Source organism: Prionailurus viverrinus, chromosome B4 (genome assembly GCF_022837055.1).
Source record: "Prionailurus viverrinus isolate Anna chromosome B4, UM_Priviv_1.0, whole genome shotgun sequence".
Taxonomy (NCBI): domain Eukaryota; kingdom Metazoa; phylum Chordata; class Mammalia; order Carnivora; family Felidae; genus Prionailurus; species Prionailurus viverrinus.
Genome location: NC_062567.1, coordinates 64,972,702 through 64,985,914, shown reverse-complemented (window position 1 = coordinate 64,985,914; position 13,213 = coordinate 64,972,702). Strand labels below are relative to the sequence as shown.

At 39.5% G+C, this 13,213-nt stretch overlaps 1 protein-coding gene across 2 annotated transcripts in view; it reads right to left on the bottom strand.

The window, feature by feature from the left end:
* The window catches only part of LRRK2 (leucine rich repeat kinase 2), a 138,925-nt gene extending 128,717 nt beyond the window's left edge, over positions 1-10,208 (bottom strand). The window contains exons 1-4 of one of the 2 annotated variants that reach the window (XM_047866488.1): positions 9,900-10,208; positions 9,559-9,644; positions 4,614-4,723; positions 2,271-2,359 (exon numbers count right to left, since the gene is read on the bottom strand). In XM_047866488.1, coding sequence (XP_047722444.1) covers positions 2,271-2,359; positions 4,614-4,723; positions 9,559-9,644; positions 9,900-10,053 — 439 coding nt within the window. In that variant the 5' untranslated portion in view covers positions 10,054-10,208. The remainder of the gene's footprint in view (positions 1-2,270; positions 2,360-4,613; positions 4,724-9,558; positions 9,645-9,899) is intronic. The other variant, XM_047866489.1, reaches the window with a different exon arrangement.
* Between the last annotated feature and the right edge of the window lie 3,005 nt (positions 10,209-13,213).

Below are 13,213 nucleotides of genomic sequence, written 5' to 3'. Positions count from 1 at the left end.
AAGGTCTTTTCATACTGTTCAGCCTGACAAACAAGACCCTTTACAAACTCACTTCATGAACCTCATCAGCCCCACTCACTCTATGCATTGCCTCAACCCCACACATGCTAAAGTCTTCTGCTTATCACTAAACACTTTCTTGGATATCTCTTTGCATTTGCACCTGCTGCACTGAATGCCCTTGCCCCTTCCCACACCAAACATATTCCTGCCATAATTCAAGAGATAACCACACACAGCACCCATCCTGTTAATAAACACAAGTACCAGAATAGGAGTGTTAGTAGTAGTAAACACACGTCTGGCACATCACATGTCATCCACGGGTTAAAGCAGATCACTCTAACGACACATGTAAACCCACCACGACTCCATAAGGTAGGTGTGATCCCCATGTTAGAGATAAGAAGACTAAAGCACAGAAAGGTTAAGTGACCCAAAGTGACTCTGTTCAAGGTCCAACAACTAATAAGAAGCAGAGTTGGATTCCTTAGGCAATTTATGTCCATACTCCTAAGTCCTTTGAATGGGTTTGGCTACTCTCTTCTTCTCTAATGTTCCTGCAGTGGTTTCTGTCCTTTCCCTGTTGTAAGACTTTTCTCATTAAATTGAAATGATTTCTTATACTACTTTTTATGTCTTTGCCTGTCCTATCCAATTCAGTAGCCACTAAGCACATGTGGCTTTTTAAACTAAAATTTAAATTAATTAAAAATAGATTAAATTAAAATTTAGTTTCCTACGTTTCAAGTGTTCGATAGCACGTATGGCTACTTGCCATGATACTGAAAGGTGCAACATATCCTTTATTGCAAAAAGTTATATTAGACTCTGGTGCTGGACTGTGAACTTCTACACCGTAAGAAGGTTGCCTCATCTGCCTTAGAATTCTCTGATATCAAGCACAACTGTAAGTGCCCAACAGCTACTAAATCAATTAACTAATAAGCCAAACAATAAAAACAATCCATAAGTTAACCTCGGATAAGTATCTGAAATGAACTTTAAAACACATTAAAAATGGTCTTACAGTGCAAAATTCTACATGTCATATGGAAAATACTAACGTAACCAGTCTTTTCAAGACCCATGTAAAATTTTCTAATTGTCTGCACATTGCTGACTTCAATATATTCCAGTGTTGGGAGATTTTTCAAATTCATAAACTCTCAGTTTCCTGTCCATTGCGAAAGGAAAACAAACAAAAAAGAAAAAAAGGCTCCCAAGGATGGGTTTAAAATAAATCATGGTTAAGACTAGCTGGCACATCCCACTGTATATTGTAATAAAAGGCTGTGTTGAGGACCTTCTGGCCTATCCGACCCCTCTCCTCTCATACTCTGAACTTCACCCTCCTTCTTCCTCTTTCTCCCATCTTGTCCTCATTACTTAACAGGGCCAGTGAGGGCATTTCAAATCTTTCCACCCAACAGGTTCAACCCTTATCATGCTTAGCATGATAGGTATCTTCCTGGGTATTTGCATGCACCCTCCACCACTTTGAGGGGGAAAACCCCTCCCTATCACCATGATTAGCTCCCCTGTGAGCAACCTTTCTTGTCAGAACCTTATATAATAGCAAGTGTCCATCACAGCAATGATCACAACTATTGCACTGAACCAAGATTCTTTGTTTTCAGGTACATAATCCTCCAAGCAGAAGTGTCCTCAAGGAAAGAACCTGATATGTGGACTCAGACCCTGTTTCTACTAGTTACTGGCTGAGGCGACCTCTTTGTGTTTAAATGTCCCTCACTAGAAAACTGAGATCAATACCTATCTCAAGAGACATTCTGAGGATTACGTTTGTAAAAGCATGTGAAGTATTTTACATGTGAAGCCCGGCATCTAACATGCATTCAAGAAGTAATGTTATGTAGTTTTAAAATATTACTATTATGTCATACCCTAGAATATACAGAAAACATATAAGAAATATAATGAAGAAAGGTAATAATGACAAGGTCATGTTTAGCCAACAAGCTAACGGGAATGTGACGTGTAGGGCCAGGTTGGGGAGCAAAGCTGGGGACAGAAATTAGGTTTGGGAAAAACACATAAGGTGATGCTTAAAGCCAAAGATATTGGGTGGGATTTTTGAGGGAAAAAGTATATGCAAAAGAGATAAGATGAGAAAACAGAAACAGAAAGAATTTTGGAAGTCAGATATTTAGGTTATATTCTTATTCTTTAAAAAGACATTTGGCAAATCGTTTAAAATACTTCTTTAATTTGAGTCACCATTAAAAACATACATGTGTATATATTACCTGAAGTTAGGAGGAGATCTAAGGCCTTTAGTCCAACTGTTAACAGGTTTACACTGGCATTATGAACTGTTAGCATTTTAAGAATCAGTCTGTAATTAAAAACAGAAATGAAGATAAGAGCGAATTATCATATCTAGATGTTTGCTTTTTCAGATATTGTGTTTCACTCCCCTATATTTTCATTCATCTCATTGTATTTCATTCCCTACATTGAATCTTGTGTAGTTTTACTTCCATTAAAACTGAGCCAGACTTATAACAATTAAGAGGGCAATATTATGAGTCTCAATAAAGAAGTTATACCTTTTTCCTACGAATATTCAAATTCAATTATTAATTACTTTTACTCAACTCCATATCCAAAGTATCACAAAGAATTATATACATCAAGAGATGAAGCTCATTTTTATGTGTGATATAAACTTGTGAATTACATGTTATGCATGTTGATATATTAAAATATACAGAGGTGTAATAAAGATGTTAGTTTGTACAGATAATTAACAATCCACATGAATAATTAAATCATTCATTTTTACTAATTTTGAAAGAGGAATTAATAATATTTTATCATAGTGAACTCAGTATTAATCAACAATATTCAATTAGTTCAAATTCATTAAATTTCTCCCTGAGCTAATCATTTCTAAAATATACAATTTTCAGTCTATCTCTACCTACTAGTACTTAGCTTTACATCATTAGAAGAAGACAGAGCCTGGTGACATTCACCAGTTGGCAAGGTGAGAAACTGAGACACTCTGTCCCTCTACTCCCTGTCAATTCTCTTCCAACCCGCATTGCCCTGCAAGCCCCTGCACCACACCCCCACGCCTGACTTCATCTCTACACCAGATTTCTTCTTTCATACTGTAAGCCTTTGGTGGAGAAAAGCCCTTGAATATGGGGAGATTATGTTTTACAATAAAGTTTGCTGGGAATGATCTAATATGCTCCACTACAGAAAGCAGTGTGTCTACCTTGTTCACACTACCTCAGGCCTAAAGTAGGAGTGAATAAATGATGAATGGAGGGTAACTGAATAAATGAATGAATGAGTCAATGAGACTCCCTATAGGAATGTTCATGTAATTTAATTTGAATAGTCAGTTTGTACTGGAATATGACTAGATAAGTTTTCTAAAACTCCCTAAGTTATAGATTGCTAATCTTCGGGGATTTTGGAAATTCTCAACCAAACCAAGGGACATGTAACATTTCAGTTACTAATTACAGTTAAATTTTATATAATTCCACATTAAATGCCATATACTTTAGAACTGACTCATAGAATCTCAGAAATTGGTTTGGAGATGATTAGCATACAGTAAATGTGAATATGTCCTTTTCAAAACACTCTTTAGATCCTGGAAACTGAAGAACAACAACACATAAAACTTCAAAGATGGAAAAACAAGCACAGATAGGGTCACCTATGAACAAACATCTCTGATCTGTTTAGATTTGCAGCAATGGTTGATACTAACAAGCAATACAAAGATGTTACGTTTGTTTTGCATAAAAAAAAACGTTTTTTACAAGCTATTATGTCATTGAAAGCAATCGGTATTCACTTCTCTGTGGTAAAGAAAAGTCACATTAGTTACCCGGAACACCTAAGGTTAATGCCAGAAGACAATTTTTAAATGTCAAGGAAAAAAGCTATCCAAAAGGGATTTTCCTGGAAACACTTTTTTCATCAGAAAATTTTTTCTTAACTAATTATGGCTAAAGAAGTGGTCTCATCCATGAAGTCATTGTGTTGCAAATTGCCGTAACCAACATAGCTGGTAAAACAGCTATCAAGATTCGGCTGCAGATGTGCTAAAAGGTAATTTCCTCTTTTTTCTTCATTTTGAAAGCTGTGGTTTAAGCTCATAAATATAGATGTATGAATATAGAGGAAGGTACTTTTTAAAGACAGTAAAGCATAAACTTTAAAATTACTATTTACAGAACTTTTCAGTACCCTTCATTTTTTTTAACAACTAGTGGCTTATATCAGTTCTACAATTAAAAATTAAAATACTTCTCGGTTTGAATTCATAAGTAGTCATCAAAAATCTAAAACTTAATCAACTGCATAACTGGATCATTACATTATTAAAATAGTAATAGCACCTAAATTCTACCTCAAATACTGGCTTTCTAATTCAATTAGAGAACATACTCCTGAGTCGAAAGCTCTCTATAAATATAAGCCATCGGTTCAGAAAAAATACCCGCATTTTAAAGGATTTTACCAGATTGGCTTGGATTACAAATATATGATATATAAAAGGTGGGGTTGTCATATGTACAGGTAAATAACAAAGTTTGTTTTTACACGTCTGTCATACTTACTGGTGGATCCCAAGTACTTCCCAATCACGTCCAATATCCTGCGGTCCCATTAAGCTTTGCATTGTATTTGGACAGATTTCTATCAATTTGCATAGAAGTGACCAACCCACCTGAAAGCAAGAAAATCAAATATTCACATCTTTTAAACATGCTAATGGAACAGATTCATTCTAAGTGGAATAGGTGACTACAATATTTTTAAATAATTATTTTAAAACAAAATGATATCCTAAAATGCTTACTGAGGAAAGCAAGCCATATAATTAAAATACATTTTTCTCCAAATATCATACCAAAAGCGCATACAAAAAAATAGTAAAGCGTTTCTGAATGATGAAGGAAATAGACTGTCTATTATCTAAATAAAAAGAAATGAAATGAAACACAAAAAGTAGTTTCAGAGGACATACCAAGATTATGGAAGTACAAGATTTTCAAGTCACATCTACCTGACAGTTGGTGGTAGGAAAAAAAATGAAGTGGTTGAAATGGAGGATTAGAGGAAGTTGGAGATTTGATAGCAAAGTAAGTTATTAGGAAAGACTGCCCGCGCAGGTAGGGTAGCTAGAATAATTAGCAGAGAAGTAGAACTGTCTGACGGCAAGCTAATGTCTGTTACAGGAAGAAGAGAAAGGCGCTGTAAGAAAGACAGGAGGTAGAATTTATCAATGGATCCCTCTAGGTTTCTTTATCTAAATATGAGTTGATGAGATGTCGGCATCAGAAATGCCCCTAGACTTTTTCACATTTCCAAGTGAAATATGATCTTACTGATGTATTTTAAATATATCTTCTTTCAGTACGTTCACATGATACCAACTTGAATAAGCTGCTCTTTACTTCTGGAAAAATACAATTTTTTTAAATACAACTTTTTTTAAAATGCGGTATTTGAATTTCAAACAAGAGATTAAATTTAATTCATTCCGCTCTATAGTCCTTTCTAAACTTAAGGAATCCTCCATTCTTCCTCCTATACTACAAAACTAGATTTGATATAGTCAAAAAAGGAAAACCCAAATAGAAAATGCATAAATATGTAGCCTCTAGAGATTTATGAAAAAGCGTCTAAATATGATGTGTGATAAATGCCGATATTATATGAATCCTGACAGTGGGATTCACTGTTGGTCAGAATTACCCAGAGAACGATACAAAATAGGAAAGGTAGGACTTGAGCCAGATTTCAAAGGAATTAGAAACCTGGGCATTCAAAAAGGGAAATGGAAGCCTCTGAAACTGATAAGCTGTAGGGAGAGTAAGGTGCTGAATGGTAAAGATAGGGCTGCGGGAGGGCTCTTGCTAGACAAAACCGGATGCATAAACGAACCCAAGTGATGCAGAGCTCAATAACAGCATGAGAATTTCTGAGCATCCAATGAGGGATAATGGCACAAGTTTGTTGTTTACAGGAATAAACAAGGTATATTTCCTAAAATAAAAATGATTCCACAAGATCTCTTTACAACATTATTTCTTAATGTTTTCTGAATTAAGCATGGATTGCTTTACTCTGCCATTACATCCTTTTACATAATGTCAAATTGCTTGAAAAGGCAGCAATTTCTGACAGCTATTTTTACCTATATTTAAGTAGGACATCCTCCTCCATGTAAGCTGAAGAGACATTGACAATCCAGCTGTCATAGAAACTGGCTATTTTTGTGCTTGCGTAAAACACACTGAGAATTTTTCCCAAGTATTTAAGAAAATAACATTTGGAACAGCTTCCAGTGGAAAATAAATCACAAATCACATAGAATGCACTACTCACTTCTGTACCTGCATGACTGGCTCAAGGAGAAAACCTGTTTTGTTTTGGCTGGTGAATAAGGAGCATCAGTAATTGCTTTGCAAAAAGACTGAGGCAACTGAACCTCTAGGATTAAAGAGAATCACTGGCAGCAGAGCAGAGGTAACAGGTGACCCATTAACCTATTCAATTAAAAGCTTATCTCCCAGAGAGAAGGTTCCTATCCCATGCAGTTATAATACAATTAAATTGGTAGTTTCACTTATTATAATTATTCCGTAAATTCCAGCATCTAATTAATGCACAATGGCAAAGAGTCTAGGGGTTAAAGGCAATTTTAGTCACTCTCATTTATTTTGCTTCCTTACTTCAAACGTTGAAACTGTGGATAAATACAAGTAACGTAAAATTAAGGAGCACAGAGAAATGATGAGATGCCTGTCAGAAAAAGGAAAATACAAGACAGCTAGCCTAACTACTAATTCCCTAAAGACTGTCATTTATTAAGGGGCATTAATAAAATATAAAAAAGACCTTGAAAATGCAAATTTGGAATCTGGAATATCATGTTAAATGAACTCTGGAAACAAACTTTTTTTTTTAATTTTTTTAATATTTACTTATGTTTGAGAGACAGACAGAGCCTATGTGGAGGAGGGGCAGAGAGAGAGGGGGAGACACAGAATCTGAAGCAGGCTCCAGGCTCCAAGCTGTCATCACAGAGCCCGATGCAGGGCTTGAACTCTCGAGCTATGAGATCATGACCTGAACCAAAGTCAGACACTTAATCAACTGAGTCACCCAGGTGCCCCTGGAAACAAACTTTAATATTTACTTTTGAATTCACCTTACCTTCTTAAATTCATCATTCAGTAAGTTTCAATTCTGCACTTCCAACTAATTCAATGTAGAAAGCATTAAAGAATATCTGTACTAATTATGCCACAAATATGAAGAAATTTGAAACAAAAAAAACCCACTTCCTTTTAAGTGGGGTATTAAAATATCAGTAGAGAGCGGCGCCTGTGTGGCTCAGTCAGTTAAGCGTCCAATCTCACGCAGGTGAGCAGTCATGATCTCAGGGTCTGTGAGTTCAAGCCTTGCGTCGGGCTCTGTGCTGACAACTCAGCCTGCTTCAGATTCTGTGTGTGTGTGTCCCTCTCTCTGCCCCTCCCCTGCGTGCTCTCTCTCTCTCTCTCAAAAATAAATAAACATAAAAAAATGTTTAAATATCAGTAGAAAGACCTGTTTCTACATCTCTTTCATAAGACCCATGATAATTAAAATTGATAATGTAATAGTGCCTGGCTTGGCCACGGTATTTGCAGCAAACCACTGTGTTTCTTACTTGTACAAAAAGCTTGTGAATTCAGCAGCTAGTGGACTACAAGGTGGAAAGTGAATCTGAAGATATATGAAGACTTGAGTCCTGGCTCTGTCATTAGCTTTGTGATCCTAACTGAGCTACTTAACTCCGAGGTAAAAGTGGCCAGTGAGATTTCTGAAAGGACACGGAGATTCCGGTGAGAATCAAATGATGTCAAATACATAACGCATTTTGCATACTGATACACGTATGGCGCTAAAACTAATAATTTCATTCCATTAAATACCAAATCAAAAGACAATTCCTTATTTCCTTGCATCCTTTGTCTCTGGTACCCACTGGACAAGGATATCAAGTGACATTCATAACTACTCCAGACAAACATGTCCAGGCTTGGGCAGCTTCTAAAACAAAGAATGAAATGGTGCATATGTTCCAGCTTCCCCTGGATTCTCAAGTTTAGCACTGTCTCCTCTGCACCCTGCAGACCAAGCCCTCCCAGGGCCCTGAGGATTCTGAATTTCACCCAACAAGGGGACTCTCTCTATCGAGCATGGAATCCAAGGAAGACAGGCTGCCAGACAAGGCACTTTTGAACACCAAAGCAGAGGCAAGTAAGAAGGGATGGTGTGGGTGGAGAGCAATGTGACTCATATTTCATGGGCAAAATTCAGACACTGGGTGCTAAATGGAACATTGTCTTTATCATGCCTCCATCTTTTCATGATTTTGTCTGCTAACAACTGAAAATTAATAGTCAGATGGGAAATATTTCAGTTGAAGAAAAATTAAAATAACCATTTATCCCAGGTAGAAATATCCTCACAGAATGGGGCGTCTGGGTTAAGCAGTCGACTTGAGCTCAGGTCATGATCCTGGGGTCTGTGGGTTCAGGCGTCGCATCAGGCTCAGTGACAGCTCAGAGCCTGGACCTGCTTCGGATTCTGTGTCTCCCTCTCTTTTTACCCCTCACGCTCTTTCTCGCTTTCTCTCTTTCAAAATAATAAACATTAAAAAATATTTTAAAAAATAAATAAAGATAAAGGAAGGTAGGTGTATGGTTCATCCAAACCAGACATAGCTGGATACAGAGATGAACATAAAAGATGAAGGTAGATAGACACAGATTTGGAGATCTCCAGATAATTTCTTACTTCTGTTTAACCTCTCCAGTATTAAAAAAACACTGGCTTTCTGACTACACCTTCACAGAATTCAAAGTTCAAATCTCTTTCCCTCTAGCACCCAGCAGCATGCAAATGACAAAGCTGCTTTCAGTTCTCTAAATCTCAAAATCTACAAAGGAAGTTAATACATTAGGCAATAATTTGTTTTGACTGTAAATCATCCTTAACTATCACCTCAGGACCCCCTTTATTTTAACATATTTGAGGTATTTAGCAAATTGGCCAGTTACGTCTTTTTAATAATTTAACTATTACTAAACTTTCTTACTGTTACTTATTCTCCTTTCCCAAACTATTCACTCTTGTGTCATCTCTAAGACATGCTGTACATTGGTAAAGATTCTTAGAATAATTTGATTAAATGCTGATGAACTCATCCAGCCAATAACAGAACTAAATCTCAACCCATTAGTATTTCCTGCCCACCACCAACCATGTTCTGTAGGTCTGTGGTATAAATTCATCTCTACAAAACCATTAGGGGGCATTCAGTGGGCCCTTTCGCACCATTAACATTTGATAATGATTTGACAACCCTTCCTTCTTAAAGTCACAGTCAGTGGTCTGTCAAGCCAAATGTCAGAAATAACCCAGCACTTCTGGGCACATAATATTGACAGAAAAACATGTATTTCCAAAGAGAAGGGGGAATGGGCAACATGAAAACAATTCCTTTACCTGCTGCACACTAGCGACTCTCATATACAAGTCCAAGACGATCAACACAGGCACGTGGACATTTTTGCCTTGAAATAACTTGGAGGCTGGAAAAGAAGGGGGTAAGGGAAAAGAAGCAAAGTGAGGACTCACGCACCCCCTTTTGGGCCGGAAACAAAAGTGGGCGCAAGACCTTCCTGGTATTCTCAGCTCCTTTCTTGCCCTAAGGAGTAGAGAGCGTTTGTGGCTTCTCAAGAGTCCAGGTCTGTGCAGCTCCAAAGTGCGAGAGAGAAAGTTTGCAAAAGAGGCAGCGCGGGGGTGGGGGATGGGGGGAAGCAAATAGTTTGCTTGCAGATGATTACCGTGGTCCGCGTACGTGAACACCAGCAAATCCTCCAGAATTTGGACCAGGGTCTCTATCTGTTTTCCTTCCTGGACATTGTTCAGCCTGACTATCAACTTCTTCAGAGTTTCCTCGTCCTCCTCCTCGCACCCCTGACAGCTACCACTGGCCATGATGCACCCTGCTCCAAGCCGACCGTCCCTCCCGCACGAAGGCCGGCGGCCCGGGCAAGGCGCAGGGGCGCCGCGGCGGCTCTCGGGGACGAGCGCAGTTCACGGCCCGCAGCCAGCGCTCCCCGCCAGCCCCATCCGCACCCGCGCCCGCCTGTTTATGAGGAAGGCGGCGGCTCCCCGCCCAGCTCTGCCCTCCCTCTCTGCAGCCCTCCTCCTCGGCTTCCTCCTCCCCCACCTAGGCTCCAAACACGAGCTCAGGGGCCTGCGCGAGGCTCGGCCGGGGTACGGCGCCCGGCAGAACCGCGGCGGGCGTGCGGGTCGCCGCCTGAGCGGGGCCCCGCCGGGGGACCGCGGCCCCGGCCCCCGCGCGGGCCGAGACCCGAGACCCGAGACCCGACCCCCGACCCCCGACCCCCGGAGGGCACCGCCTCCCGGGACCGGATCCCGCTCGCCGTGGCGGCGCAGCCAGGAGTCGCGGAGGAAGAAACTGACTCAGCGCGCCCGGCGGGCTCCCAGGCCCGGAGCCCCGCAGCCGCGGCGGGAGGAGGCGCGCGGTCTGCAGCCCGGCGGGCGACCCGCCCCACCCCGACCGCCTGAGCTCCTTCTGCCCCTCGGAGGGTCTGGAAACTAGGAAACTAGGAAAAAGGAAAAGGAAAGCCTCCGCCTATCTCAGATCTAAGAATAGAAATCTGGGCGTTGGGAAAGGAGGACACCGCCCAGTTGGCCCCTTTTAGGAAAACATGTTCCCCCTATAGGGAGATGAGTAATTCTCTACCTCCCCCCCTCCCAGGGATGGAGAGAGATTTTTGCAATCAAAATGAGCCCAACTGAAGACTTTTTTCTATGGTTGTTGTGGCTTTTTGCAGGGAAGGAAATAATCACACACACACACACACACACACACACACACACACACACACACTTATCTAAGCTCTGTTGGCTTAAGTAAGTCCACTAAACTTAACTTTTCAGGAAAATTTCAGTTCGCATTCTGTAGGGTCTTCGTAATCAGGGCACTCCAAAGTAATCAGTCCTCAGCACTATTAAAACTAAAGAGAAACACTGGGGAAATGAAAAGAAAAACAGAAAACCAGAAAGGGTGAAACATACAATCCGATACATTGTTCCGTTGGTACTGAAAAAAACTTAGTAGTGTCTGTAACCCTAAAGTAGAAAAAGAAAAAATAAAAAGTACCAAAGTAAAGTGTTTTTCAGGAGGAGAAACCTAAGCAAGAAAGTAAGAGCCGGTGTCGACAAGGTTGGACAAAGATGAACTACTGCCTTCAGATGATCTGTCCTGGGGGTCATACACAGAAGTTAGCTCTGCAGCTTTAGATGGCTTGCTTTTGCTTTAGTTGCCTTATCCTGATGACAATTCTGAAACGGATAAGAGGACTACTTATCCTTCTTGTACTAATGAGGACATTGAGATTTAGAGTTGATAAGATAAGACGATTGTAAGAGTCAACACTCACGGATAGGAAGCTGAGAGCCTTGACCCAGGTAGTTCTCTTAATGCCAAGCTGAAGGTTCTGTACACTCTACCCCTTTAATCACAATGAGCTAGGTTTCCTAATATGTTAGTAAATTTGCAAATTCTAATTCAATCTCAATATTGTGAGTATGCTATGTTGTCATAAAAACGTTTTTATCTTTCACAGACACATGCTAAAATTTCAGTTCAAATGAGAGAACTGCTAGGATTTGCTTCAGAGTAATCCAGGAGTGAAGAAAGGGGTGATATATATAGATGGAGGTAGAGACGAAAGAACACTAACTTTTGAATCGACAGTGGTTGAACATAGGTGATGGGTTCATGTGGTCTATGGCACTATTTACTCTGTATAAATTTTCCACAATGAAAACAAAACAAAAAACTCTCAACATTGTTATCTTTATCTTACCTGCATTACACCCTTTTCTAATTGGTTTCTGAACTTGTTTCAACTTCTGACTAACCAATCAATATCTCCAAACATTCCTAAAAATTCTCCCTTCCATGCCTTCCTCCCCTTTCCTCTGATTCTGTTTCTCCTCCCCAGTCTGCTGGATATTTTCTTGCAAAAAATCAAAAACTACCTCCCTTCCAAAGAAAAATAAATCTAAATTAAAAAGTGTCTCCTCTTGTCCGCAATTCTTTCATCCACCTCTTGACTATTGAATACTGTGTGTTACCCAGATTGTCGGAGAGGTAATACAGAAACATAAATTCTCTGCGGCAAGCATTCTGTCAAACTACTGCAGTGGTCAGGTAAAGTATCTGCCTAGCTTTCAAAAATGTTAAATTGATTAACTAAAATCCCAAGACACATTAACTCTGCAGATAGTTAATAGGACTGAAAAGGAAGGCTACAGGCAAAAATTCTTGATAGGGGTGGTATTCAGTGGAGAATAAAATGGTGCTGGAATATTTGGCTAACTTCCTAGGAAGAAAAAAATGAGATACATGGCTAATTACAGCAAACACTAAAACAAATTCCACGTGGATAAAAATGTTAAATGAAAATTATTTTAAAGAGAAAATGTAGATAATAGTTATTTAATCAAAATTTTATGGGGAAACATAAAAGCTAAGAAAAAAAGCACAGAAGATTAGTATATGTGACTTCTTAAGAGCTTAAATTTTCTACTGTCAAGGAAAAAAAATAAGAGTAAAAAGCAAAGGGTAAACTTAAAAAAGGGGGCAATACATATGAAAAAAAACAATTAGACTTAATCTTTTAAAAGTTCTTACAAATCACTGGGGGAGGGGGTGGCAGTGGGAGGAGGAAAGGCACTCCACAGATATCCCAGGAAAAAAATGGGTTAAAGATCTGAACAGGACATTCACTATGAATGGACAATAAGAAAACTATGTTCATAACTATACAAAAAATTGTATTCCTCAACATTAGTAACATACAATGATACAATGTAATTCTCTGTGTATGTGTGTACAATACCAATAGTGAGAAAGTAAGAGAACTTGAGAATAGATGTAACATTTTTTAAATCACTTATGAAGAGGGGCGCCTGGCTGGCTCAGTCCATTGAGCTTCTGACTTCGCTTGGGTCTTGATCTCACAGCTCCTGGGTTCGAGCCCCCGTGTCGGGCTCTGTGCTGACAGCTCAGAGCCTGGAGCCTGCTTCGGATTCTGTGTCTCCCTTTCTCTCTCTCTCT